Genomic DNA, 26,549 nt, shown 5'->3' on the forward strand with positions numbered 1-26,549 from the left:
AACGGGTTGAGACGAGCATTAATTCTCCCCGTGCTGTGTGAATGGTGCATTAGGTCTGGATGCAGTGCTGAGGGTAATGGCTGTGGGTATGTCTGCACGCCATTCCTTCGGCTCTTTACAGTAATGGCCACGCAGTGCTCTCCAGTGACTCCCAGTCCTCTCTCTGCCGCTCTATAAGAATGCTGTGAGCTCCGCGGAGCTGCATGCGGAACAGGGGTCGATGCAGCACCAAGGGAGCGATGCGAGGACACCTCTGGGCAGCAGCACGTCCCTCCCTACACTGCGCTTTGCACTTTTCCAGTCTCCTTGGAGACAGTTGAGCAACTTTCTGCTCCTTTCCGGCGCTAGAGCGGCGGGGCCGGGAGCTGCGCGCAGGGAGCAGCCTGGCAGCTCGCATTTTTCCTGCTTCCTCCCAGCCTGGCTGAAGCCGATCGGAGCGCGATCCGACAGAGTTTGGCTGCGGCGATTTCCGGTGGTGTTTTGTTGTGGGTTTTACTTTTTTCCCCCATTCCCTTCGCGCCCGGCCAGAACTCCTTGGCTCCAACCCAACCGTGCGCGCTGACCTCCCCGCGTCCTTCCCGCGCCCAGCGGGATCCGTCCCCAGGCGGCCCCGTCCCGTCCCACCGTCCCCTCCCATGCAGCTCCATCGCTGGGCCATGTGGGCTCTGTTTGTACACAGATGAGCAACAGCTCGGCGCCAGCGCGGCATCGCCCAGCCCTGCGCCCGGCCGCTGTGTAAGTACGGCACGCTCGCTTCGCCCTGCTCCGCCGCCGCGCTTTGTGCTGCTATCCCAAGGGCTGCTGTGCTGCTGTGCTGCTGTGCTGCTGCTTTCCGGCTGTGCAAGGCCCAGGGATGTGTGGGTTTGTGCGTGGGGCAGATGGAACTCTTCTCTTGGTGGAGAAGTGCTGTGGGCACCCGGCTCGGCTTGGGTACCTCCGAGCTGCTTGCGCACAACCCAATGGTGCCAGCGGCCCCTGCGCAGCAGCTCTGTTGCTCAGCCGGTTCCTGCTCCTGTGCTGCTCCTGAAAAGCTGTGAAAGTTAACAATTAACAGCTAAAATACCTTCCCCTTCACTGGCACGCACGGCTCCACACGCACACTGAGCCGACGCAGCGGTGGGGACGCGTTGGGGCTGTGCATGGCCGTGGGGATGGGAAGAAAGAGGAGGAGGAGGAATAGCGGGAGAAGGAGGAGGAGAAGGGTGTGTTTGCAGCACGCCTCCAGGCTTTGCAGCTTGCTGCCACAGAGGTCGCAGCTCAACATATGTCCGTCCTTCCCACCAGGGTGATGTCCCCCATCCCTGCCCCACTGTCTGCGTCTCACCAAATGTGCCCTTGGAGCAGGAAGGAGTGGGGCTGCAGGGTGTGCCTGCTGCTCCTGCGGCCTCAGGCCAGTGACTCATTTTGCTCATAAAAACACAAACTGGTTGTTGCAGCTGGGGAGCTCCCTGCTGAGAGAGGCTGGGTCCCTCCAGCTGTCCCCAGGCGCTGTCCCCACCACGTCACCCACAGCCAACCCATTGTGTTTCCCCCTGGGAGCAGGAAGCTTTGGAGCCACCCATCATTTTCTGTTTGTTTCTCAATTTGCTGAAGTCACTTTGTCATCCTGAGCACCCTATGCCACTCAGAGAAGTTATGCATGCAGTGGGGCAATGCTCGTATTGCTGTTCCTTGCATTGGGTTGTTCCTTCTAGCCAGGCAAGAGGAGAAGATGCATAGATGCATGGGCAGGCATCTCTGTCCCCATCCCCATCCCCATCCCCATCCCCATCCCCATCCCCATCCCCATCCCCATCCCCTGCCCACATCCCTCTCCCCATCCCTATTTTGCACTCCTGCAAACCCAGCTGCTACCCCCATGTATTTGCAGCCCAGCACGTGCCTGGTGCCAGCTCGTCACACAGCTCGCACCTTCTTATCTCCAAGATAAGAAAAAGTATTTCTGTTCCATCCCATCGTTGAGCTCATTTGTGTTCCTATCAGTGGGGACGGGAGCAGGCAGAGCTCTGTGCCTTTGCTGGTGGAGAATGCAAATACTTGCACACTGCTGGTGCAATAGCCAAGAGAAAGGTCCCAAATGGAGACTAATCTTTAACTAAAGGCATTTCCAACTTCATTCCATGTCAGGTTTATTGCTCTGTCGCCTCGTTAATTTTTCCCTTGTTAACCACCTCCTGACTGCTGTCCTTTCTGGGCACCCCTGTGCCCCTGGCCCCATCTGCAGGGATCAGGGCACAGCCTGGGCAGGGGCACACAGTGGGAAGCACTGGGAGCAGGGAGTGCTTCCCAAAGGGCTTTGGTAGGGCTCTGTGGCCGCTCTGTGCAGCAGCAAGGTGTGACAAATCCCCGCTCTGGGAGGTTATGGGGAGGGCGAGGAGGAGGCGTGGGTGCAGTGGTGCACATAGCAGGGTGCTGCCCACAGCTCTGCTGCTCTCCACACTGGGAATTCAGCTTTCTTCACCTTTACTCCACAGCCCCGTGGTGCAGGCAGGGAGCGGAGGGACAGTGCAGTTGGGTAAGTGCTGGAGGTGCCGGGGTTGCTCCGTGTTCTCCGGTGTCTGATGTGGAAAGAGCAGGTGGGAGAGCCCCACATTCCCCAACCCTGTCCCCATATGAATGGCAGTGGGGGACCCCACGAAGCCCCATGCTGGCTACAGGGGGTGCCATCCTCCATCCCCAACATCCACGCCTTCGGCGCCACTGCGTTGGAGACCACAACCCCACCAACACTTGTGTTCCCCAGGCCACCCATCCTGAGCGCAGAGCCATCGCCACGGGGCAGCCACATCCCCACCATTCCTGGTGCCACCCCCACGGCAGGGATGTGAGGCACCGTCCCACGGAGCCGCGGTCCTGACGGCGCAATGCTGAGCCTGAAGCTGCCGCCACTGCTGAGCATCCACCAAGTGCCTAAGGTCAGAGGGTAGCTTCCATCCCCTGGGGCTGGGAGGGATGCGGGACCCTCACCCTGCATGCACCCAAGGTGCTGACGGCCGGACCTCTCCTTGGGGGACACTGCCACCACTCTGTACCTCACAGGGGTACCAGGAGCAGGGCATCCTCTGTGGGTACCGCCCCCCGAGGATCTCAGCAGCTGATTGTGTCCTCAGCGCCTTCCAGATGACCAACGAAACACTCAACATCTGGACACACTTCCTCCCTGCATGGTGCGTCTCACGGCTGTCACCCCGCCGTCGGGGCAGGGGACGCACGGGTGTGACGCTCACCCTGTGCTCACAGGTACTTCGTGTGGATGCTGGTGGGGCGGCTGTGGGGTCCAGGGGGCCGGGACCCCCCCGCCTGGCCACTGCTCGCCTACCTGCTGAGCTGCTGCATCTACCCGCTGGCCTCCAGCTGCGCCCACACCTTCAGCCCCATGTCGGCCCGCGCCCGGCACATCTGCTACTTCTTTGACTACGCGGCGCTCAGCATGTACAGCTTGGGTGAGGATGGGGGGTTCACCCCGGGATAAGGAACCTGCGGGAAATTCTGTGGGGATGGGAGGGCTTGGGGTGCAGCCATGCAGCACTGCTGGCCCAAATGCCGGTGAAATTTGGGATTTGGAGAGCCGCCGTTGGGCAGAGAGCAGCTCCTCACCACGTCCTCCCCTCTTCATCCAGGTTCGGCCCTGGCGTATTCAGCATATGTGTTCCCAGAAGAGTGGGTTGGTAGCACCTTCCACTGCTGCTATGTCCCCGTCGCAGTGTTCAACACGGTGCTGAGCACCAGCCTGGCCTGCTACTCCAGGTGTGTGCCCTCTGCTGTACCTCCCCAATTGCTTCAGCATAATCATCAAGTAGTGTCACTAATAGAGCTTTGGGACTGGTAGGCTGTATTGTAACAAGGCAGGGGAAGAAGAGAGTTTTGTGCTGCTGCATGCTGGCACCAGGAGAGCGTGACAAACAGAATGCAGAACAACTGCTTTAATTTTAGAAAGCCCAAGAGGTATTTTTGCATGGTGCGTGGCTCCAGCCCTGTGTTACAGAGCTGCAAGGAGGGACTGCAGCCCTCCTGCATCAGTCTTACTGCACGGATAGCAGTATGTGTGCAGTATTTGGCTCCCGAGCAGACTCAGACCATTTGTTTGGAATAACTCTAAAAAATATCTCAATGTCTCAGCTGCATTCCAGCTGAGCTGGTTTGTTTTTTTTTTTTGTGTAGTCAATTCCTGGCTGATCACCTCTGTCACAGGACCAGCATGGCCAGGTGGGCTGCAATGAGCATGCATGACCTTCATGCGATTTGCCCCACAGGAGGAGCAGCCCTACAAGGGCTCCTTTCATGCCTGCGGGTTTGGAGGCTCCTGCACAGAGCAGACAAACCTGTCTGTGCTTCCTTGCTGCAATAGAAGGCATTCCTGCCCATGAATGGGGCCCTGTGCTGTTCCTGGCCTCCTGCCCCACGTTTTGGCACCAGGAGGTTCTGTGAGATCTGGATCTGAACAAGGAGAGCCCCACAGCTCCACTGCTGCTTTATTTTGGGGGGTGGCTCTTCAGTTACTGCGTGATTTCAGCCATTCCAGTGTTTCACCAGTGTTGATTTCCTGGGCAACACAGTGCAGAATGTCACTCCCCATCCAGACATAGGCTTTCTGCCTCAGATATGGCCTGATGATAACCAACAGGCTCCTACATCTGTTGCAAGTTTGATGCCATAAAAAAAGCAACTGATTAAGTTAATTAACTCTCAGATTTCAGTCACTCTTTCCATGCATTCCCCGAAATGACAATTGCAGAGTCTTGGCAGGGTGTGAGACAGAAGCACACAGAGATGTTCCATGCCTCTCAGGCACGGGCTGCAATACAGCTTAATTAACAAACATCATTGGCTGCAGCCTGAGAGCTGCATTACCACAAAGCATGGCAGGGCCCAAAGCAAGGCAAAACCTAAAGCAAGGCAGGGTCCAAAGCATAGCAGGTCCCAAAGCAATGCAGGTGCATCCTGCTTGCAATCCTAGCTCTTAAAGCTTGGATCAAAAACCAAGAGTGAAAACTCAGTTAGCAACAGCAGGGGCGGCAGTTGTTTGCTGCTGATGGGAAACAGCAAATGAACGGCAGCAAAAAGCAGCAGCAAAATCAGGAGAGTATAAAAAAGAATTGCTTTGTGGTGTGCCCTAAGCGATGGATGGAAACATGCCAAGGGTGGCAGCCGGAGAGATGGCCTCTCCCTGTTCTGGGAGTCAGAGCAGGAGGGTGAGGGCATCGTGCACCACGCTGCAGCTCAGTGATGGTGGCAGCAGTGACCAGCAGACCCCAGCACTGCTGCAGCCTCACTTGGTGCTGCTCTGCTCCCTGCAGGTTCCTGGAGCTGGAGCGACCGTGGCTCAGCAAGGCGTCCCGCACGCTGGCCTTCGTGTACCCGTACCTCTTCGACAGCATTCCACTCTTCTACAGGGTATGCTCACAGTGCAGGGCTGCTCAGCCCGCAAGCGCTTGGGAAAATATGTCCTTTTTTTAAAAAGAAAAACAAACTCCTGCAGGAAGAGAGATTGCGTTATTTTTTCCTGCACCCATCCAGGCGCAGCACTCACTGAAGCTGCGTGTTGCTGTCGGATCATAGTCACAGGCTGGTGGCTCGGCTTGGGAGGGACTTGAACATCTTCGGGGGTGGGCGTTTTGCCGGTGTGGGGCTGGTGATGCTGGGACCCAGGGGGCCAAGCTGCTCACTCTGTCCCACCACCACCTCCCTTAGTTCTCTCTGTGCGCAGCACGGAGCTGTGCGGATCCCACGGTCGCTGCCCACTACAGGCACACTGCCTTCGCCTTCCTCACCTGCTTCATCTTTGCCACCCACCTGCCCGAGAGGCTCGCGCCGGGACACTTTGACTACATCGGTAAGCGGCAGGAGGCTGAGCTTTGCTTCCTCGTCAGGCAGAACACATATTTATAAGCACAGCTCCAGGAGGGGATGTCTCTGGCGGTCGCGTTTGAACAAAGCCTGAGTTGCTTTAAGTACTTTTGGCTTCCTCGCAGGACACAGCCACCAGGTGTTCCACGTCTGCGGCATCCTAGGCACGCACTTCCAGCTGGAAGCCATCCTGATGGACATGAGTGAGAGGCAGGCACGGCTCCCAGCCACATCGCTGCTGCAGGTGCTGGCACCCATGGGCACGTGCATGGCCATCGGGTTGGCGGTCATTGCACAGTGCTCTGCACAGCTCTGCCAGGCACCAGAACCCTCACGCAGGGAGAAGCTGCATGGGCAGTAGGGCATCTGGTCTGCAGGATGGGGGTTCCTGGTTTGCTGCTGCACAGGACAGAACGTAGCCAGCTGCTGCGTGGGGTGAACGCAGCGTTTCATTGCGTGCGCTCTATGAGAAGTGTTTGTTGGCGAATCCTCGAGGGCGAAACGTATTGCACTGGTGTTTGTACATATGGCTTTCAGGCTGGGGATGGGTTATGAAATGCTTTTAATCGAGCTGATATTTCATCACCAGAAATATTTAAAATAATCTTTAACGGTTCTTCTGCAAAAGGGAGATATGTGCCAATGCTTTCCAGAGCAAGAGGCATTCACCAGTTCTGCCTTATGGAGGGGCACAGGTGTCCTTGCTGTCAGGGGGAGTGGTTTTAAACTGAGAAAGGAGAGATGTGTTCAGATGCTGGGGGAAATCCATTACTCAGAGGCAGTGGCACTGCTGCCCAGAGCTGGAGGTGCCCCATTGCTGGAGGTGCCCAAGGCTGGAGAAGGAGCTCTGGGTGACCTGCTCAACCCCTCTGTGGCAGCAGGTTGGAACTGGGTGTGCTTTGGGGTCCCTTCCACCCCAGCCATTCTGTGATTCCATGATGCTGATCAGCAGCAGGGCCCCATGGCAGGATGTGAACGCAGTGCAAGCTGCCACGTCCAGGGCTGAGCCCAACATTTCTGGTGCTGGGGGTATAACCCCGACTATCTGACACTCCACCCAAGTGCCTGACCAATGTGGGGCTGGGGTGGACCGCAGCCTGCCTTACATTTAGTTTTAAGGGAACATCCAGGGCACCTCAGTTCTCCGTGGATTGAACGGCCTTCCAAGGGAATCACTTCTCCAAGAACACGCGGAATAACTCCGCAGGGCTTTGAGGATGCTTGCCACGGGGCTGTCAGTAGGTTTTACCCAGAACCTCACACGTGATGCAGTGATGCCTGCTGTGGAGCACTATCTCTCGTAATCATACGGGTGTATAACTGGTTTTGTGTGTAATTACCTCTCGCAAGGTAGAAGAGATGCACTTTGGAGTGACAACACAGCAGCTCGTTAAAGATATGATGGGGCTACTAAGTCTTTTGATAACAAACTTTCCTTTGAAAGCTGACCAAGATATTAATATTTATAAGCACTGGAATGTAATTGTTTATTCAACATGTTGAATTCAATGTTTGTTTCATTAAGAGAGGAAACTAATAGAGCGATGGCACTGATGTATTCTAACCTGATTTGGATGGTTCTGTTTCTGCCTGTGAAAATAATTGCTTCGGAGATAATTGCTGATAATTGCAAAGCTTATTTACCTGGAGTACATGTGCAGCCGGAAAGAAACCTGGCATGATTTAGGACTCTGCCAACTTTATGTTCACCATTCCGGTTTTTTTGCTCGGTAGTTTGGCTTTGGCCTCTGAGCAGCCCTCTGGTCCTCCCAGCGTGAACAAATTAACAGGCGCGGTGCTCCTGGGGGCAGCACACATCTGGTTCACCTGGAGATGGCCTTGAGAAGCGGTTTGGTGGATTGCGCTGTATTCACATCTGGAAATAAAAGCTTTGGGGCAGATTGCAATGAGGGATATTTATTGCCTCGAACAAATCTCTTTCCGGGCACCGCTCCTCCAAACCCCCAGCCCGACAGGGGGCGCTCTGACCGCAGGCGGCGCTATGCCGTTACCATAGCAACGCTTGCGGCCTACGCCCCGGGGCGGGCACGGGCGGTGGCACCCCCCGACGTAACGCTGCGTGATGACGCCACGCGGGCGTGCGCGCCGATTGGTTGGATTTGAACCGAACGGGCGCGCGGCCGTCGGGTGAGGCAGCGCGGAGTTCGGGTCGTGAGGCGGTCGCTGTCCCCGCAGCATGAAGGCGGCGTAAGTCCATCCCGGTCCCTCGACCGTCATCTCGGTTCGGTTCGTCCCGCTCTCACGCGGTGTCCGGGCCGCCCCTCACGCCTCGTTCTTTCCCCCAGTAGGGCCAAGACCCCACGGAGACCGGCGCTGAAGAAGCCGTCGCCGTCCGGCCAGAAGGACCCCGTGGGGGTGAGTGCGGAGCTGCGGAGGGGGCCGTACCGGGCCGTGCAGTGCCGGGCCGTGGCTCAGCCTTGTCCTTCCCCAGGTGTACTGCAGGGTGCGGCCGCTGAGCCGCCCGGACCAGGAGTGCTGCATCGAGGTGATCAACGAGAGCACGGTGCAGATCCACCCGCCCGACGGATACAGGATATTCCGCAACGGGGAGTACCGGGAGGTAACGGCCCGCGGGCTCCTTTCCCCGCTGCCGGGGTTCCTGCGGGGCTCCTTGGGCCCGGTGCGGGCGGTGCTCTGAGAGAAGAGAGGTTTCAAATCCCAAAGCCCCTTTGGAGCAGAAAGGTGCCGTCTCCTTCCTTTGGCATCGATATACAGAATCGCCGTACAGATCAGAAGAGTAGAAAAGCCCTCTGAAATCCTCGAGCCCAGCCCTCCGTGCACACTGCTTGTGTCCCCCAGTGCCACATCTCTGTGTTCTGTGGGTGCCACTGGGGGTGGTGACCCCGACACTGCATCACTGCTCTTATGGAGAAGAAACGTCTCCTGATATCCAGTCTAAACCTCCTCTGGTACAACATCAGGCCATCACTTCTCATTGCTGTTCTTGAGAACAGGCTGATCCCCCACTTCACTACAGCCTCCTTTCAGGTGTTGTAGAAAGTAAAGAGGTCTCCCCTGAGCTTCCCCTTGGCTGACAATCCCAGTTCCCTCAGCTGCTCCCCATAAAGCTGCTTTCCTTTGCAGCTTTGTTGCCCCTTTTGGACAGGCTTCAGGGTCTCCATGTCTTTCCGTATCCTCTATATCTAAAAAGGCTTCTGCAGGGTGGAAGGGTGAGAGCAAAAGAGGAAAAAAGATAAAACTGGCAAAACTTCTTGAAGGTTTTGTTCACAAAGCTCTGATTCTTAGAAACTAGCTCTGAACAAAATCAGGCACGAATGAGTTAAGAGTTGGTATATCCTTAAGCTTAGCAAAGGGCAATGTTTTCCTGTGTGTGCTGAAGGGGAAAGCTGTAGTTAATGTATAAAGAGAGAAGAGTGGGTGTATAGTTTCTTCTCTCTGTGACCAGTGAGATACGTAAACAGCACAATGCTGTGCCATGGAGGATCAAAGTGAGTATCAGGAAACATTTAGTTACAATGAAGATACTGAAATAGGCTTCCTAGCAGGGTGGGTGGTGTCCTCAGTGATAGGCTTTAACTTTTGGTTAACCCTGATGAGGTCAGGCAGTTGGATTTGATCTTTGTAGGCTCTTTCTAACCAACCTGTTCTGAAGTGGTGAAATGGTGTGAAGTAGGAAGAAGGTGGCAGGTCACTTATAGCAAGCAGCTGTTGTGCTTACTGGAAAGGAGACTTTAGGGCATGTGTACAGAATGAAGAGCTAGAGTGCTACAGATCTGAGCATGCAAAGTGCAATAGTTCTAAGTGAGAGAATCTCTTTCTGGGGGTAAGGCATAATGAATGTTAGCTGGCACGCAGGCTGCTTTGTTTCTGAGTTTGTGCTGGGAGAATCTGAAAGCATATGAAGTGATATTTAAATATTTACAAGTGTTTTGAAGGAAGGTGGCTGGATCTGTCCAAGTACGTAGCAAACCTATGCCTGGAAACAGGCTGGGCAGGGAAAAGACATGAATTTAAAAGCAAGAATATTAAATTCTGGAGCGTGACTTTATCTGTTGCCAGTGTCCGTGGTGTTCCTTCAGTACCTGTGTAGATGAAGGTTGGGGATCAAACAGAAACTTGAGCTTGAAACTGAAGGTTGTGAGCTTATCTGTTTGCACGTGAGGTCAGGCTTTCTGATCACTGTGGTTATTGATGGACATAAGCTCTATGAACACCAAGGGTTGCTGTTCTTTGATATACAAACTTAAGTGATTATTAGAAGAGCTTTAGTGGAGCTCTTTATGTTCAAACATGGGTGTAATCTTAAGGCAGTTTGTTGTTCTGTTGAGCTAAGGGAAAAAGAATGCAGCAACAAACTTCTGGGCAGGGAAACTTAAGATTTAGGGTGATGTGTCTTCTTTACTTCAGACGCAGTATTCATTTAAGGAAGTGTTTGGTACCCTTGTTGCTCAAAAGGAGCTTTTTGACGTAGTGGCTAAACCTCTCGTGGAAGATCTCATTCGTGGGAAAAACGGTAAGGGTTTCCTTGTTTTCTGTCATGTCTTTGTACGTCTCTTTTTTTGGTATTGTTATGATTTTGCATGTCTTAAGGTTTCTTATCTTGTCTAGGTAAAATATATACGTTTATCATTATATATATGCATACATCTTATTTGCAATGGAAACAGTTGTGGTTCAGCTCCTCTGTACAACTTCCTTGGGAGCTGCTCTTGTGTAATGCTGTGCGTGCTTTGTATGTCCAGGTGTAATCTTTTTGTGCACTGTTAACTGAAGAAGCACATTTTTTTTCAGGGGAAAGATGCCAGTTACTCTCCTAAAGACTGACTATAGAAACAAATCAGTTTGTCCTAGGCACACTTTGATACTTTGAGGTATCTGGTTAATGTCAAGCTCCCTTTTAACAGCCAGAGTAAATCAGACTGCTACACCGGGGACTTAGTGGCTACGTTTGTTTTCCTTTCCAAATGCATGATCCCAAACCAGGGCAAATATTAGCAGTTGAAGTGTGACTCATCCAGATGGTCAGTACTTGTATTGACTAGGAGTGGCTTTTGCTGGACTGGAGAGAGCTTACTGATAGCTCAGCAGGAGTCTTTTTTCATAAGAACACTTTACACAAGAAACAGTGTGAATGTAACTGATGCTTTTTCAGGCTGTAAGCACGATTACAGGACTCTTCTGTCTTTCCTAGGTCTCCTTTTTACATATGGGGTGACAGGCAGTGGGAAAACCCACACTATGACAGGATCTCCTGGTGATGGAGGGCTTCTTCCACGGTGTTTGGCGATGATCTTCAACAGCATAGGACCGTTCCAGGCCAAGAGATTTGTGAGTAGTTTTGTACCAAATTCTCTCACTCTGCTCACAACAACCTAAAGCACTGCTCAGAATGCCTCCTGTGTTAAACAACAACAGAAAGTACCCCCAGGAAACTGGGTTTCTGAAGCAGGACCAAGGAGATGGGCCTGGTATCTGGGACAGACGTATCAAGAAGTTGTATGGTCTAACTGTTCTTCTAATTGTTACTCATTTTTTTTAATTACTTCAGTAAAAAAAGAAGAGTCTGAGCTATGATTTTGTGACTTTTGTATCTTGAGACAAATCTCATTCCGTATTTGAAGTAACATAGAAAATGATGTTTTTCTTTTGTTCAGAAGTCTTTTTTTTTTTTCCCAATCCAAATATATCTGGAACAATACTGGAAGCTTTTTTCTTGGTAGCATGCTAGCTTGGCAGCCTTTGTGAAATATTTTTGTTTTGGAAGTACCTGTTTTCTGTCAAATCTACTTGGAATTAGCTAGCAGATTGAGTGTTAGTGAGGGGGTGTGGTATTTGCTGGCTGCCAGACGGCTTGATCAAATAACTTGTCTTTTGCTGGCCAACACCTTATGTTCACTACCGTTTGTCATTATATTGTCTAAACATGTTCACTGTTCAGGTTTTTAAGCTTGATGACAAGAATGGTGTGGATGTTCAGTGTGAAGTAGATGCTCTGTTAGAGCGACAAAAAAGAGATGCCATGCCTGTTCCCAAAACTCCTTCTGGCAAGTAAGTAACTATTGTAACATGCAGAAAAAAGTAGTTAATGTAAATGTTATTCTGAAACTGATTTCAAGTTATCTCAATGTCTTTATCTTATTCTTGTGGAAAAAAAACCCAACAAATAAGCAGAAGACACTCATGGCTATTTAGTGTACTGTGTTCCATGTAGGATGGAAAATTGCATAGGGAAATACTTTGATTCTAAGCTTTAAAATTGAGCAACATAAGGCTATATATATATTTTTTTTGTATCTGTTTCCACATAAGTAAAATGCTGTGATTTGACCACATACAATAATAGAATGGCTTGGGTTGGAAGGGACCTCGAGGATCGTGAATCTCCAATCCCCCATCACGTGCAGGGCCACCAGTCTCCACATTTCATAGCAACCCAGGCTGCCCAGGACCTCATCCAACCTGGCCTTGAACACCTTCAGGGATGGACGGGCATCCACAACCTTTCTGGGCAGCTGTTCCAGCACCTCACCACTCTCATAGTAAAGAACTTCCCCCTAATATTCGACCTAAATCTTCCCTTCTTCAACTTAAAACCATTTCCCCTTGTCCTGCTATTATCTACCCTTGTAAAGAGTTGACTCTCCTCCTGTTTATATAGGGTACTATGAAGTTAAACTTGAGGATGTTTTGCAAAATAGTGAGATTGTGAGTGGTGTATGATTCCAATTCAACTGTCTATTTAAATTCTTCTGAGTGCACCTGAAACTGGATTTGTTGGCTTCAGTTTCTAATGTGTTTCTATACTCCAGTCACACCAACTATCAGTAAGCTTGTTCTTTGGCTGTTCAGTCAGACAAGGTAGCTGGCTGTGGGTGCTCCATCACAACCACTTTCTGTGTGTGATCAACAGGCGACAGATAGATCCAGAGTTTGCTGATATGATCAACGTGCAAGATCACTGCAAAGTGGAAGAAGTTGATGAAGATAATGTCTACAGTGTCTTTGTCTCCTACATCGAGATCTACAACAACTACATTTATGACCTCCTGGAAGAGACTCCATTTGACCTGATAAAACCCAAGTTAGTAGGAATAGCAATATTGATGAAGTTACAGAAGTTATGCTTTTGTGAGGATTGCATGTCTTTGTGACTGTAGTCTTTGCAAATCTGGCTCAATTCAGGTGAATTGCTTCCAAAAATCACAGAGAATGAGGTGATGCCTAAGGAATCCAGACAATAGTATTGAAGTGCACCGAGCTGTTCTGTTGCTGCTAAGATTTAGTGCTTGTTTTCCTAATGTAATGAAAGATAAATAAGTAAATATTTAATTTCTTAGGCAGCATTGTGTCCTACTGAGGTTTTAAGTCTATTGGAGCTATTCTGCAAGTGCTATTCCTAGCTTGTGACCATGGCTTGAAGAGCAGACTATTCCACAGCTGGCATTTTCCTCTGGAAAACTGCGTGTTGGGCAAAAGCTTGTGTATTATTTCCATTCAGTGCCAATCATTTCCTTAGCACCAGAGGTGAATAGTCTCAAATGAAATTCTGGATTTTTTTTTTTTTTGGAAAGGTATCTGCTTGGCCATGATTCAGACCAGTAAATCTTGTTGTTTTTTTTATTTTTTGGAAAGGCAGTCTGTAAATCAAACTTATTTGTACATATCCTTAAAATTCTAAATCCACTAAAGAAAGTTATGTGTACCTTCCAGTACGTGGGTTAATTAAGGAGATGGCCAATCTACAAAGGCTAAACTAGAATAAAACAAGTCGCTACATTGAAACACTGAGAGCATTCTCCACGGGACTGCTTTGAAATGGGTTTGAATATCTGAATGCTTTCTAAATAAGAATGAAATCTGGTTTAGTTTGTTGCTTATCATATCCAGAAATCAGCCTAGGAAAAGTCTTGAATTATTTCCATTTATGGAAAGTGCAGTGCATTAAAAATGAAAAGATCTTGGACATGGGCTGAAGGACTTAATATTTCTAATCCTGTTTTTTTGGTAGGTGGAACAATTGCAACACTCCAGTGCGAAACGGTGACTTTATGTATGTGCCTAAGCAAACTACTCCCAGTATTGAAGAGTGATTTATTTTTTTTTTTAGTAGAAGCAGAAAATAAACTGACTCCTTATCTCTTCTTTGCTTTACTAGTGAACGTAGAACGCTGTTGAAGCCATCTTGCTTCTATATGAGCCACATGCATGTAGTAAAGCAATAGCTGCCACACAAACCAATGATTTCCAGTGAGAATTGCAATTAAACGTGGCTTCTAAATTAGTAGCTGGAGTGTAACTAATCTTGGCTGAGTGTGTGTCCTTGTACTTCTGCTTCCATCTGCTGTGTGAATAATTGATGTATTTAGACTGAATTGTGTACTTAAATAAAAGAGATCTTGCATGAGTTGATATACTACTGTATATCCAGCTCCACTGAAATGTAGTGCTTTCCTTTCTTCCTTGCCCTCAAGACCTCCACAATCCAAAATACTTCGTGAGGACCAGAATCACAACATGTATGTCACAGGATGCACGGAAGTAGAGGTGAAATCCACAGAGGAAGCTTTTGAAGTCTTTTGGAAAGGTAAACAGTCTTGAGATGCTACTTAAAAGATTACGTCTGTATGGAGTTTACATTATCGTGCTGGAAACAGAAGTGGCTTTGGTAGGTGGCAAATCTGTTGCACACAGCAGGTGTTTGGAGGGAACGTTGTCATTCTTTCCAACAGGGCAGAAGAAGAGGCGCATTGCAAACACTCAGCTGAACCGAGAATCTAGTCGGTCTCATGGAGTTTTCATGATCAAGTTGGCTCAGGCACCTCTGGATGCAGACGGAGATAATGTGCTGCAGGTAAATTCTGGGGCATGCTGTTGAAGGAGGAGTGTGTCTGTGTCTCTGTGCGTGTGTGTATGGATATAAAAGTGAGGAAAAGTGGTGAATCTTGCAGCATGGCCTACTTACTTAAACTTATGCATATTGAAACTTGCATACTTTTGGTGAAGTGAATCAAAATTATAGAGTTTGTAAAGTATTTAATTTCTCTCCTTCCTGTAAATAGAGCATTGAAGTGAGCAGCAAAGCTGCTCTTTCATTTACTCTTCCTCTGTTTTGAGCAAAACATCTTAGCATAAGAACATGACTTAGAAGTTTTGAACAAGAGCACTTGATATAATCTATCTTGTGCCACAAGACAAAGGGTTTGATAAACTTGTTCACAAAAACCCCAGTGAGGCATGGATTAAGGGCTATAAAAACATTCTCAATCTTAGTCTGAAGGTGTAATATGTGTTTAAGTCTGCTGGCTTGGGGTTGTGAGGGATATTCCCCTGCACCCCACCCACCCAGTGCCCCCTTACAAGGCAGAGAATATACAGCTAATAATTAGCCTAATCTAATTTCTTTCCCATAACAGGAGAAGGAACAGATTACTTTAAGCCAGCTGTCCTTAGTTGATCTAGCTGGAAGTGAAAGGACTAATAGAACAAAAGCTGAAGGGAACAGGTTGCGGGAAGCAGGTATGTACCGTGTTTAGACAGCCTGTGAGTTTTATAGGCTAGGCTATGCGTGTGTTAATCTTGTCTCCTGGTAAAGAAACCATAAGAAGATTCATTAAGTGTTCTGTTTTGATGTTTGGTTATCTCATTTGATGGTCTTCAATCCTCCAGTTTGGAAACTGGAATTTTTGGCAGCATCTATTGCATTTGTGTGTACTTCAGATTACTTGGAAAGGCTGTCAGTAACAAATGACTTGTGGGTACAGACAGTTTATCTTAAAAAATAAATTAAAAAAAAATGGAAATATGATGCAAATAGATGCTTACAGAGATTTTTTTTTATATTATTATTTTAAGGTAATATTAATCAGTCATTAATGACGCTAAGAACATGTATTGAAGTTCTGCGGGAAAACCAGATGTATGGAACAAATAAGGTATGCAGCCTGCCATTCAATTATCTCTTGAATAAGCTGATGTGATAAAAGCTTACTAGAACTTCCTTCTGCTTTGTTTTAAGATGGTGCCCTACAGAGATTCCAAACTGACTCATCTCTTCAAGAACTATTTTGATGGCGAAGGGAAAGTGCGTATGATTGTATGTGTTAATCCTAAAGCAGAGGACTATGAAGAAAGCCTGGTAACTTGCAATTCTTATCCTTGCCTACTCTCACATCTAGCTCTGAATTATTGTACTAGTTTAGTAGGTGGCAGGGATGATAACTTACACTGTTTGAACACTTCAGGCAGTCAGATGTAATGCAGGGCAAACATGCCCTCGAGGTTTTAATTTTTCCTCTCAAAAATGCTAGTATGCTTGTGTGCAATATAGGAAGTTTCTCTTATTTACAGCAGTCCAAATAGCTGTATTTAGGTGCTTTTTCCCCAGTAGGACAGTATTTTCAAGAACTTCAGATATCTGCACAGTCAGGTTTGTGGCTCTTTGAGGGATGAAGGGAGGGAAGGTGTTGCTAGGGAAGGATTTTTAGATGCTCTACTTCAGATTTGCAAGCTATCTAGCAGGGAAACACTTCAGGTTCTATGTTGATAATGTCTCTGCTAAAACTTCTATTGATCTAAGATATCACTTTCAAACTTGCTTTGGACAGCTGCTGTTTTGTGGCATTGCTGAGCTTGCTTTTGTCCTTTTGCAGCAAGTCATGCGTTTTGCAGAGATGACGCAGGAGGTGGAGGTTGCAAGGCCTGTCGACAGACCACTGTGTGGTTTGACACCAGGACGACGCTTCAGGAATCAGGCCTTCAGAGAGGAGCTGGCCAGGAAACTGGAGATTCGAGGTGGTCCAATTAATGGAGGTAAACAGGAGAATGCAGTGTTCACAGCAGGTGCCTTTTTTTCTGTTCTTAGGGGTTGAGGGCTTCTTTAAGCATAAATTTGAGCCTTGAGAGCACACAAGGAGCTGCCTTTAACTGTTAGTGGTGAGCTTTCTCTGTAGTAGCTGCACCTGAATTGCTCTTTTCATGCTGTGCTACTGTTTACACAGTAATTGGGCTTAAGCTACAATTCTCAAAGCAATTCTTTGTTGTTGATGTTGAGCTGAATTCAGGGTCCCATTACTGCAGCTCTGGAAAAGAGATTGTGTTGAAGATAATGCTTTGATGCTTTTATACGCTCTGGGTTTACTTTAGAAATTAGGACTTGCCTGGAGGTATTGTAAGGAATGAATCAAAAATGTCCCATTTAATCTCTTCTCAATACTGTCGTCTATTCTGAAAACGTGTAGTTCTCATTAATAATTCTACACTCTGTCTCCTTCATAATTCTGTGGAATGATCTGTGGCTATGCGTTGTCAAATGAGAACTTTGTTCTCTAGCTTGCTGACAGACTTCCTTGGCTTTAAATCTTACAGAAACAGAAGAGCAATCTGCTTCAGAAATATTTTTGCAGAACTTTCCTCCCTTGCCTTCGTGTGAGCTATTGGATATTAATGATGATCAAACGCTTCCAAGGCTTACTGAAGTCCTGGAAGAACGCCATAAACTACGACAAAAGTTGTCAGAGGAGTTTGCCAAAAATGGTAAGAATTTGAGCACTGATGTAGAGCTCGATTTTTATTTTATTTTATTTTTTTTTGGTGCCCTCATTGCTACTCAAGCATCTCTTCTACACTAATGTGGAATAATTATTTTGTCTAGGTTGATGGTTTAAAAACCCTTTCATTGAGGTAATGAAGTAGCTGGTAGTGTCGAGTTAGTAGGAGAAAGGAAGGATGAGAAAGTAAAGTATGTTGAATCTCTTGCAGTGCTTACATTTAAAACTGTGCTACGAGAACTGGATTCCAACGTTATGTCCAAAGAAAACTATGTTCAAGGAAAGTTGTCTGAGAAAGAGAAAATAATAACAGGACAGAAAACAGAGTTAGAACGCCTGGAGAAGAAAATTAAAACTTTGGAATACAAGGTTAGTTTTCTTTCATTGTTCTGAGCTATGCAGCTCCTAAGCATGGGACGCTTTTTCTGTCTGCCACTTGGCAGTCTTCTTCACATCATAAGCACAAGCATTTCTGGGCTTAGATGGTTGTGTTGCCTGGGGGTATAGCAAAGTTCTTCCTCTCTTCTTCCAGATTGAGATTTTAGAGAAAACTGCTACAATTTATGAAGAAGATAAGCGTCATCTTCAGCAGGAACTAGAGAGCAAGAGCCAGAAACTGCAACGTCAGGCTTCTGACAAGCGTAGGTTGGAGGCCCGGCTGCAAGGCATGGTTGCTGAAACAACCATGAAATGGGAGAAGGAGTGTGTGAGTACATTGCCCTACGTGAGAGCTGTCTAAAGGAGTAATGCTGGAGGGAGCTGGGGAGCTTGATTGTTCTTAAGGTTTTCCTTTTTCTTTGTTTTCTTAATGCTGTTAAGAGGGAAGATATATTTGGCTTTTAATTGAGTACTTGAACAGATGTTTTCTTCTTAAATTTTATAAATGTTGTATGATAAGATGAATTCCTCAAGGGCCCATGATGCAACTGGAGCAGCTCTCTTGTGCACTTCGTTTTGGTATCTGGAACTTGTTCTTTTGGGCTTATGGTTCTCTGAGGAGGGATTCTTTTGTTCTGGCAGCTGTCAGGAGAAGCCTAATCTCAGGCTTTCCCCATTATCCTCATGTAAACTCTTGTTCAGATACGTACTTCATGAGCAATAAGGAAAGAAAGTCTGAGGAATTAATTTACACTACTACAGGACTGATTAGTTCTTCAGGGCTATCGACAGATCTACAGTTAGACAGTGGTCTGATTTGCCCTCATGATTTAGAAAGCAAAATATTTATGGCATTAGACATAACCTTGGCAGTCTTTCTTATTAGCTTGATACATCATTACTTTGATCAGCTTGTATCTCAGAGGGAAAGAATATCCTTCCACGTAGAGTATAGAACTATCTACACGCTTGTAGCCCAAATACTCTGTGTGAAGTACTTCATGCTTTTCTTCTCTTTGTCCTTGTAGGAGCGTCGTGTAGCAGCAAAACAGCTGGAAATGCAGAACAAACTTTGGGTCAAAGATGAAAAACTGAAGCAGCTGAAGGCCATTGTTACTGAACCAAAGAGTGAAAAGCCAGAGAGGCCTTCACGGGAGAGAGACAGAGAGAAGCCTATTCAGAGATCAGTCTCTCCACCACCAGTACCTGTAAGTTGCCTTTAAAGCACTTCTTGGTGAAGGGACAAGTGTACTTCTAAGAATGAACTAAAATGCAGAGCACTTTTCTCTAGTGGCTAGAAAACGTTTCCCAAGCACTGGATTTGGATGTTTAAACTACTTTTGAATTCTTCTTCTCTTGTATTTATGTTGATGTTTTTTATTTGTGCTCCTACTTTTCTAATGCCTTCAGTATTGAAGAACATCTGATTCTTTGTGCTGTCACTGCTCTCCAAAACCATAAATTTGGGTAGCTACATTGAATATTGACTGCGTGCAGTGACACTGTCTTATTGCCTTATGAGTTGATAGTTCTGTGTTGTTAACTGCTTTCCATTCTCTTTAGCCTTCTGGTAACTTTATTACTCAGGTTCCTAACAGCCAGCAGCTCGTGAGCAACCAGCAGGTGCACAGACGTTCAAATTCTTGTAGCAGCATTTCTGTGGCTTCCTGTGTTATGGAATGGGAGCAGAAAACCCCTTCACACAAGCATACCGGTGGCAATTCTAAAACAAGGACTAGACAACAAGAACCAGGACAAAGTAGAGACTGTAACACCTCAGACAGAAGGCGAGGGATGTGCTGGACTGGAATCACTGAGGTTCCCAAACGTAGAGATGAGCTAGAAATAGAAGAGGATCAATGCTGCAGGGTTAGTGCTGCTCCTGTCAAAAGCTACGTGTAGTGTTACTTAGTCTGGCTCAAAAGTTCATCACAACTGCTCTTATGTTGAGCATAAAAAAGACTTGAATTTTCCCCTGAATGTATTTCTCATAGGGCAGTACTTTTTCCAAGTTGAGTCTCGCTATTACTCTTTAAATCTTTAATTTGGCATTTAAAAATCTTCAGAAAGCATTCTAAATTTCTTGTTAGTGTGTAGATAGCTGCACAAAGGAACTCTGAACTAACTGGGCCTTTTTTTTTCCTAGCTCTAAGTGTCTTTGTTTTAATTTGTGTCTGTCTCCTCAAATCTATTTTACAGCCTGTAACTTACCATAGTCCTTTTTGGGCAGCTTAAAAGGTGGTCTTATGAGCCAGCCACATGCAAACGTCTACTAGAAATAGTGCTTGGACAAATTTCTCACTTGAATAGCTGTTAACTTTTGCTCTCCTAGAATAGTCTTTCCAATTTTCACATCTGCATTAGAACTGGGGGCTTTGCTTATAGTTGAGAGATGCTTTTCCATTAAATTACTGCGTGCAAATGTTTGTATGGGTGGTGTCTCTGTCATGATGCAACTGTCACAGTGGCTCAGGTAAATTCATGAGAATTGTATTACGTCCTACTCCCAGGATCAGAGCTGTTGAGAGAGCTTCCCAAGAAGAGGGAAGCTTATCATGGTGGGTTTCACTTTTTTGGGTATTGATTTCAGAATTCCTGTTACTTGCTAGTCCCAGCCCTTTGGAGTGTGGGATGTGGTTGAAGCGGATGCTGTTCCAATTAACTAAAACACAAATCACCAGCATCAGATCATGGGAAGTGTTCTCTCCCACAATAACATGTGACTGGTAGTAATGTCTTCCCTTGGACTTAATTTCCAGATTTCTAGGGCACCCTGGCAGAGTTACACTTCTCTACTAAAAAGAGGAGAGATCTTGAGTGTTTTATTCCTAATTTTCGTGTAAAACAACTTTGGAAGCCGTGAGTCTCCAGATACATTTAATCTTTAGAAGCTGCTTTAGCTCTGTAAGAGCTCTACCTGTGAAGGACACAGCTAGTCTTGTGCCTATTGCTGAGAGAAATCCCAATTGCTGTGCGTCACCTGAAAGCACAGTGAAGGAATTTGCGTTCATAGCTTTGGGTTATTTAACATCACTGTGATTTACAGAGATCTGCACACTAGTGAGTAAATAGAACAGGGAGAGCCTGCAGTATTCTTTCAAATGTCTGTTAGAGGATTTTGAAAGGACCCGGGTTTTTAAACAAACTGTTCTCTGGTTTACCTGAGCAACTGACAATGTTCATGAATGTAAGTTAAAAACTTGTGAACCTCCTCCTCCTTGTAGATTTCTAGCAGCTGGGCTTAGAAGCAGTAATGCTAGCAATGGGCACTCTTCCTTTTTCTCTGCTTTTAATACTTCTGAGTAGACAGAGGCTTTGTGTCTTCCACAGATGTTGAAAAGCCATACTCAACCTGTTTTCTTTGCTACATCAAGATTACATCTTGGTCCATTAGTGCATCTGTGGAAACACTTCCAAATTTATCTTTTCAGGTCGGTTAATATGTTCGTGGCAATCAGATCTGGGAAATTTGGGAAGAGTGCTGCCAAGGAGAAGGATGTTCTCCTTGAGGAAACCTTACCACGTAGGGAATGCAACCGATTGGACAAAACTACATCAAATTAGTGGGAAATAATTGGCACAGAAATAAAATCCATTAAGCATTTTTTGCAAGGCTCGTGGTAACAGTATGTTTCAGGATGGATTCTAAAAGCAACAAAGCTTTGATCTTGAGATAAATGCATCTTAACCAGACCTGCACAAATCAGTTTTGCTAATGATAATCCTTTGAGAAGCTTACTGTGTGCTGATTTCTTCTGATTCTCTTCCCACTCTGATCAGAATGCACCTCCAGTTCGTCTCAGACACAGACGGTCGCGCTCAGCTGGGGAGAGATGGGTAGATCATAAGCCACCTTCTAATCTGCCCACTGACACAGTCATGCAGCCGCATGTCCCTCATGCCATCACAGTAGCAGCTGCAAGTGAAAAGGCACTAGCTAAGTGTGACAAGTACATGCTGACGCACCAGGAGCTAGCCTCTGATGGGGAGATTGAAACAAAACTAATTAAGGTAAAGCAAACGCCTCCGTGGTAAACTTGTGATAACCCTGTCAAATCCTATTTCTGGCAATGTATTTGTGCTACGGGCTCGTGCCTTGCAGAAAGGTATGTTTGACTCCATGTGCTAAGAGACTGGGTTTGCAAGTTTTGTGCTGTTGAATTCGGGGGAGACTTTAGTCTGAAAATGCTTTTCTTGAACTTTGTCATTATTTTATGTATGCATCATCATCACATACTTGATCACCGTCTTTCTTGAAAGTAATTAAGGTTTATTTTCCCCTCTAGTAAAACACAATAATCCATTCATAATGAAAGTTCCTTAGACTTGTGACTGCAGCTAATCTTGAAGAGCTGCTCTTGTTGGAATGATATTTGATTTAGGTGGCTGCAGTGACGGATGCTCAAATGCTCCACAACAGAATTCCTAGTATACAAGTAATGAGCAAATTATTATTATTAATGGTGGGATGACTTAAGCTTTGAACTCTTGCAGGTGTATGCTTACTAACTTGAAAGAAAGCTGTAGCAGTAAGTGTTTAAGTTTTGGTGTGCAAACTGACAGTGTTGCTGCCACAGTAACCTCATGGCTGTAACTTCTTACCTGCTTTTGGCTCCCAGGGTGATGTTTTCAAAACCAGAGGTGGTGGACAGGCTGTGCAGTTCACAGAGATAGAGACTCTAAAGCAAGAATCTCCAACTGGGTGAGTTGTACCCTTAACTTTGGGCTCTGGTTCTGCTGGAAATGTTTGACTTTGGTATTTGATGTATAACTGATTCTGGTCCAAATGATTGAGTAAAAAGTTGTTGTGTCTAACTCAAAAGCTCCTCAAAGTTACTTTCATATGATTTTAGGTACTGATGGCCTGACTGCTGTTGAGAGAAAAAGTATTTAATTGAAAAATATATAACGTATTGTATTGTGCATGAGAATCTTGTAGATTCTTGAAAGAAATTGACATTTCTGTAACATTTTCTTATTTGTCCCCATCCTTGTCTACAGTCGAAAGCGAAGATCATCGCCTTCCAATGCTGATCCACCAGAGGATGCTGCAGACTCTGAATGGACTGATGTGGAAACCAGAGTAAGCTACAAAGGAGGGAGAGAGATCTCATGTTTGATCTCGATGAGGGCTTGGAGTAGTGTTGATAGCCGGGTCAGGTTAGGGTGAGAGACTGACTTCCTGTGTCTTCTCAGTGTTCTGTGGCAGTGGAAATGAGGGCGGGATCTGCCCTTGGACCTGGATATCAGCATCATGCTCAGCCCAAGTAAGTGCCTCTCCTCTCTAGTTGGTGCATTGTTCTCTTTCCTGGTGACTCCTAAAATGAGACAACGCTTTCTTTTTCCCCTTCACTTTGTTGCCCTTCCTGCTTTGGGTTTGCGATGCATACGCTTTTAATATACTGTGAAGTGAACAGGCTTGTTGAGTGTGGGAAACACTGACAGTACAGATCTGTAGGGACTTCTACCCAGAAGATGTGTTCTGGCACGTTCTCTGGCATTTAGTGCTGTGAGCAGAATGTCAGGTTTGATCTTGTCCTTCTGCAGCAATTCGGAATGCTCTTAGCTGGACTGCAAAAAGCTGGGGACTGTAGCATGCCTGGCAGGTCACAACTGGAGTGGGATCAAAGGTGACAGTGGCATAGGACTGCACTGCCCTTCTCCAGTCCCTCTAGCCTTTATCAGATTCTGATGTAGCTAAAACAAAACTTTCATCTTTGTATTTTTAGATAAATAAGGCTACAGATACTTCACCACTCATTTTGATGCCTCAGTGAGGGAACTGAGGGAATCATTGGATATACTTAATATATACCTGAATGCAGCTAGTATTTTAGCTGCTACCTGCTATGCAACTGCTGAGCTATCTGCTGAGGAGGCATGGGCTTTAGTCATGCTAGAAGAATCTTTCTTCCTCTTGACATGCATATCCCTGAGTTCATCAGGGCTCTCATCCATCTTTAATGTGATGAGATCAGAGTTGCAGTTACACAGCACACATACCAGATCAGAAGCCTCAACTTCTAGGAAAAGTTGAAATGATGTACTTGGTAAAGTTAGTGCCTAACTCTTGAACCAGACATCCTAAAAAAATCTCTTGCCTAATAAAAGAAATGTTGCAGATGATCTAGTCTTGCTAAACTAGATGTTGCAGAACAGAGCTAAGTATCCAGGTTTGGACTCTTGCAGATAGGTGCTGGCAATGCTGTGGAAGTCACCTGTTCAACTCAGGGGAAGACAATTTGCAGTTTTGCAAGACATGTTTACAGGGAGGAGAGAGGGCTGGAGAAGTAAAGAGGTTTCTACAAAGCCAAAGCAAACCAAACTGATTATCTTTGGAATCAAAATAGTAAGAATTAGTAAAACACAGGTTCTCATCTCTTGTGTGACGTGTATTATTTGTACAAAAGGGGTTTAGAACTGTAGTGGCAAGGTGTTCTGGGGAGTTTCAGAAATGAGTAGTTCCCATTCTGGGTAAGGTCCCAAACGCTTGTTGCTGTGTTGATGTGCACTCCATCACACTTCTCACAGCACCTGCTCAGGGTGGCTGCTGCTACTGGCAGCCTTGCAGCAGCCTTGCAGTACTGTAGTCAATCCTGTAGTTTTCCTGTGTATTGAATTGCAACTTCTATTTGTTTAAAGTTGATAAATTGAAATAAAACTTAGTTTTAAGCCCATGGCTATTTTAAAAAACAAGAAAGCAGAATTCATCTGTTTCTGGATAAATAAGTTCCTTAGTTTGCTTGTAGTGTTTCTCAGCACAGAAAGTACATTAAATTTATGCATACAGCAGAACAGATAAATGAGTTATTGACTGCTGTGACAGAAAACGACCGCTGTGTAAGATCTGAAAGTTGTTTGATTGCCTTCTTTTCTTTTAGGCGAAGAAAGCCATGAACTTAACGTGCTGCTGCGTTGGAATCTTGTTGATTTTTATCAGACTTATCTGCTGCCAGTGATAAATTAACTGCTTTGTTATCACTACAAGCTTCTATTTTTTTAATACTGGCCTATGCTAGGCAATGGTTACATGGAAAATACTTCTTGCAAACCTGAAAAAGCATGTGAGTGGGTGCAAATACTTTCAGTGGACAGGGGAGGTTCTGCCATTGCACGCTGTGGACTTCTGAAGAAATCCTTCTGTCTTGTATTTATGAAGCCCTCGTTATTAAGCTGTATCTTTATAGAGTAATGACACAAGGCTTCTGCCTTGCATGTGTTTCAGCTCTTTATAGGATGTACTTGTGCTCTGGTCACTATCCCTTTCTTGTTAGGCCCTCTGTTTTGAAGAGGTGTAAATGCTGCAATTTATTCAGATGCAGTAACGCACTTTAAGAGTGTTCCTATGCCATTTCATGTATTATTATAGCCAGCAGCAGCTCGGTAATCTAAATTTCTTCTTGGAAGAATTACCTTTAATTATTTAATATACAAATCAGCTTGTGAAATCAATTTCAATCTTCATGGTAACAAAGTGAGAATACCAAGATGATGAATAATGATGACCTGACATCATGGCTACTTTATTTTGTAGTGCAAGTAAGTAATTAAGTATTTTACATCTGTAGATATGGGGTAAAAGGGTAATGTGCTCACTGATATGGTGATGACCTTTATATATGTGGCTCTGCAAGCATGTTAAAATAAATACTTTTATTCAGTGGCTCTTACCAGTCATGTTCTCATCACACCACCATATGCTAAACTACAAAAACGAAGGTAAGCCCTGCGGTTTGTTTTGCTTTTCTTTTCTTTTTTTTTTTTTGGAGGGATTTTGTGAGTTTGATCTAAATGGGCAAATCCTGTACTGTAATGCAGAAATCCTGTACTGTAATGCAGCAGTGGGAAGCTAGTGCCACTAGGTGGTGTGAAACAACCACGGTGGGGTGCTGGCCTTGGGATCCTGCGCTCAGCTGCCCTGCACGGAGGTTGGCTTTGCCTTGAATTCCTCTTTTGAGCACTGCTGAGTTTTGGGGCACTGCTACCCTGTGCACTGTGTCCCCTGTCTGCCACACGTCTCCTGCCTTGGACAGGAAGGGCAACCAGCAGAAATAACAGGCAAAGAAACTCATCAAGGCTGTACTCTTCTGGTGTTTAAATTAACTTCTTTACATGCAGTAAAATAATTTGTCTACTATTAACGATAAGCAAGCTATCAAAGGCATTATCTCTTTGATTTAGATTCAGTCATCCTGTCATCAGCATAAGTCATGTTGAGGTGTTTCTGGGGAGACCTGGGGTGTTCAGAACTTTGTGAAAGAAAGCAGTAGCTGTACAACGTGGCATCATCTGGGTTGCTTCAAAAGCAATGTGAATGAGGAATTCAGCTCTCAACGTGCTGTTTTCTCTGCCGCTTGTGGCAAAGGATGTTTGGCTGAAGTGTCTGTTTCTCAGTCCTCGTGAAGTTCTGTGTCTTGACACAGTGTTTTGCAGGAGCTTTTTTCAGAAGCTCCATGTTTTGAATGAGGATGCACACAGTTGCCGCCTTGTCCAAATAAAGGTTAACATAAAGCAAATCTGAGACCTTGCGAAGGAGGATGCCTGTGTCCTTGGCAGTGCTATGAGGAAGGTGGCAGCTTGTTAACAAGTTGTATCAAGTCTGTGACTTGTTCTTCACATGCTGCCCGTGAGGTCTGTGCGAGCTAGCTGCTCAGGTTTGCGTTTGGAAAGGATCTGAGCTCACAGCAGTGTGCTCTGTGCTCTTGGGATGGATGGAGCACGAGGTCTGGCAGCTTGGGGGGAGGGCACAGGGACTCCTGCACTAGTGATGGCAGCAGAGTTTCAGTGCATATCAAG

General features: G+C 46.3%; 2 protein-coding genes across 15 annotated transcripts; both read left to right on the forward strand.

The window, feature by feature from the left end:
* The first annotated feature begins 349 nt into the window (after positions 1-349).
* Positions 350-7,754, forward strand: PAQR5 (progestin and adipoQ receptor family member 5). Its single transcript, XM_031555371.1, has 9 exons — positions 350-735; positions 2,475-2,515; positions 2,744-2,915; positions 3,040-3,167; positions 3,241-3,443; positions 3,621-3,747; positions 5,298-5,394; positions 5,692-5,833; positions 5,973-7,754. Exons 3-9 carry the CDS (start codon positions 2,865-2,867, stop codon positions 6,206-6,208), a joined length of 984 nt encoding a protein of 327 aa, XP_031411231.1. The 5' UTR covers positions 350-735; positions 2,475-2,515; positions 2,744-2,864; the 3' UTR covers positions 6,209-7,754.
* Positions 7,755-7,946: 192 nt separating this feature from the next.
* Positions 7,947-25,418, forward strand: KIF23 (kinesin family member 23). 14 transcript variants are annotated; one of them, XM_031555360.1, is made up of 24 exons: positions 7,947-8,055; positions 8,154-8,223; positions 8,300-8,428; positions 10,237-10,342; positions 11,021-11,157; positions 11,768-11,877; positions 12,740-12,910; positions 13,838-13,879; positions 14,301-14,413; positions 14,559-14,680; positions 15,243-15,345; positions 15,682-15,761; positions 15,845-15,964; positions 16,479-16,668; positions 17,194-17,361; positions 17,587-17,744; positions 17,908-18,081; positions 18,782-18,961; positions 19,317-19,622; positions 21,534-21,764; positions 22,373-22,455; positions 22,755-22,836; positions 22,950-23,020; positions 24,635-25,418. In XM_031555360.1, the coding sequence occupies exons 1-24, from the start codon at positions 8,045-8,047 to the stop codon at positions 24,648-24,650; spliced, it is 2,973 nt and encodes a 990-aa protein (XP_031411220.1). In that variant the 5' UTR covers positions 7,947-8,044; the 3' UTR covers positions 24,651-25,418. The 14 variants fall into 14 exon arrangements, with proteins under 14 accessions (XP_031411220.1, XP_031411223.1, XP_031411224.1 ...); XM_031555363.1 differs by having other exon boundaries at positions 19,341-19,622; XM_031555364.1 differs by having other exon boundaries at positions 16,479-16,638.
* Positions 25,419-26,549: the final 1,131 nt, after the last annotated feature.

The sequence above is a fragment of the Meleagris gallopavo genome, chromosome 12, assembly GCF_000146605.3.
Source record: "Meleagris gallopavo isolate NT-WF06-2002-E0010 breed Aviagen turkey brand Nicholas breeding stock chromosome 12, Turkey_5.1, whole genome shotgun sequence".
In the NCBI taxonomy this organism is placed as follows: domain Eukaryota; kingdom Metazoa; phylum Chordata; class Aves; order Galliformes; family Phasianidae; genus Meleagris; species Meleagris gallopavo.

Coding starts and splice junctions, on each gene's coding strand:
- PAQR5 (XM_031555371.1), top strand. CDS start 2,865: ATGCTGAGCCTGAAGCTGCCGCCACTGCTGAGCATCCACCAAGTGCCT. Junction 3,168..3,240: donor ACACACTTCCTCCCTGCATG/GTGCGTCTCACG, acceptor CTGTGCTCACAG/GTACTTCGTGTGGATGCTGG. Junction 3,444..3,620: donor GCTCAGCATGTACAGCTTGG/GTGAGGATGGGG, acceptor CTCTTCATCCAG/GTTCGGCCCTGGCGTATTCA.
- KIF23 (XM_031555360.1), top strand. Junction 10,343..11,020: donor TCTCATTCGTGGGAAAAACG/GTAAGGGTTTCC, acceptor TGTCTTTCCTAG/GTCTCCTTTTTACATATGGG. Junction 18,082..18,781: donor TGAAATGGGAGAAGGAGTGT/GTGAGTACATTG, acceptor TTGTCCTTGTAG/GAGCGTCGTGTAGCAGCAAA.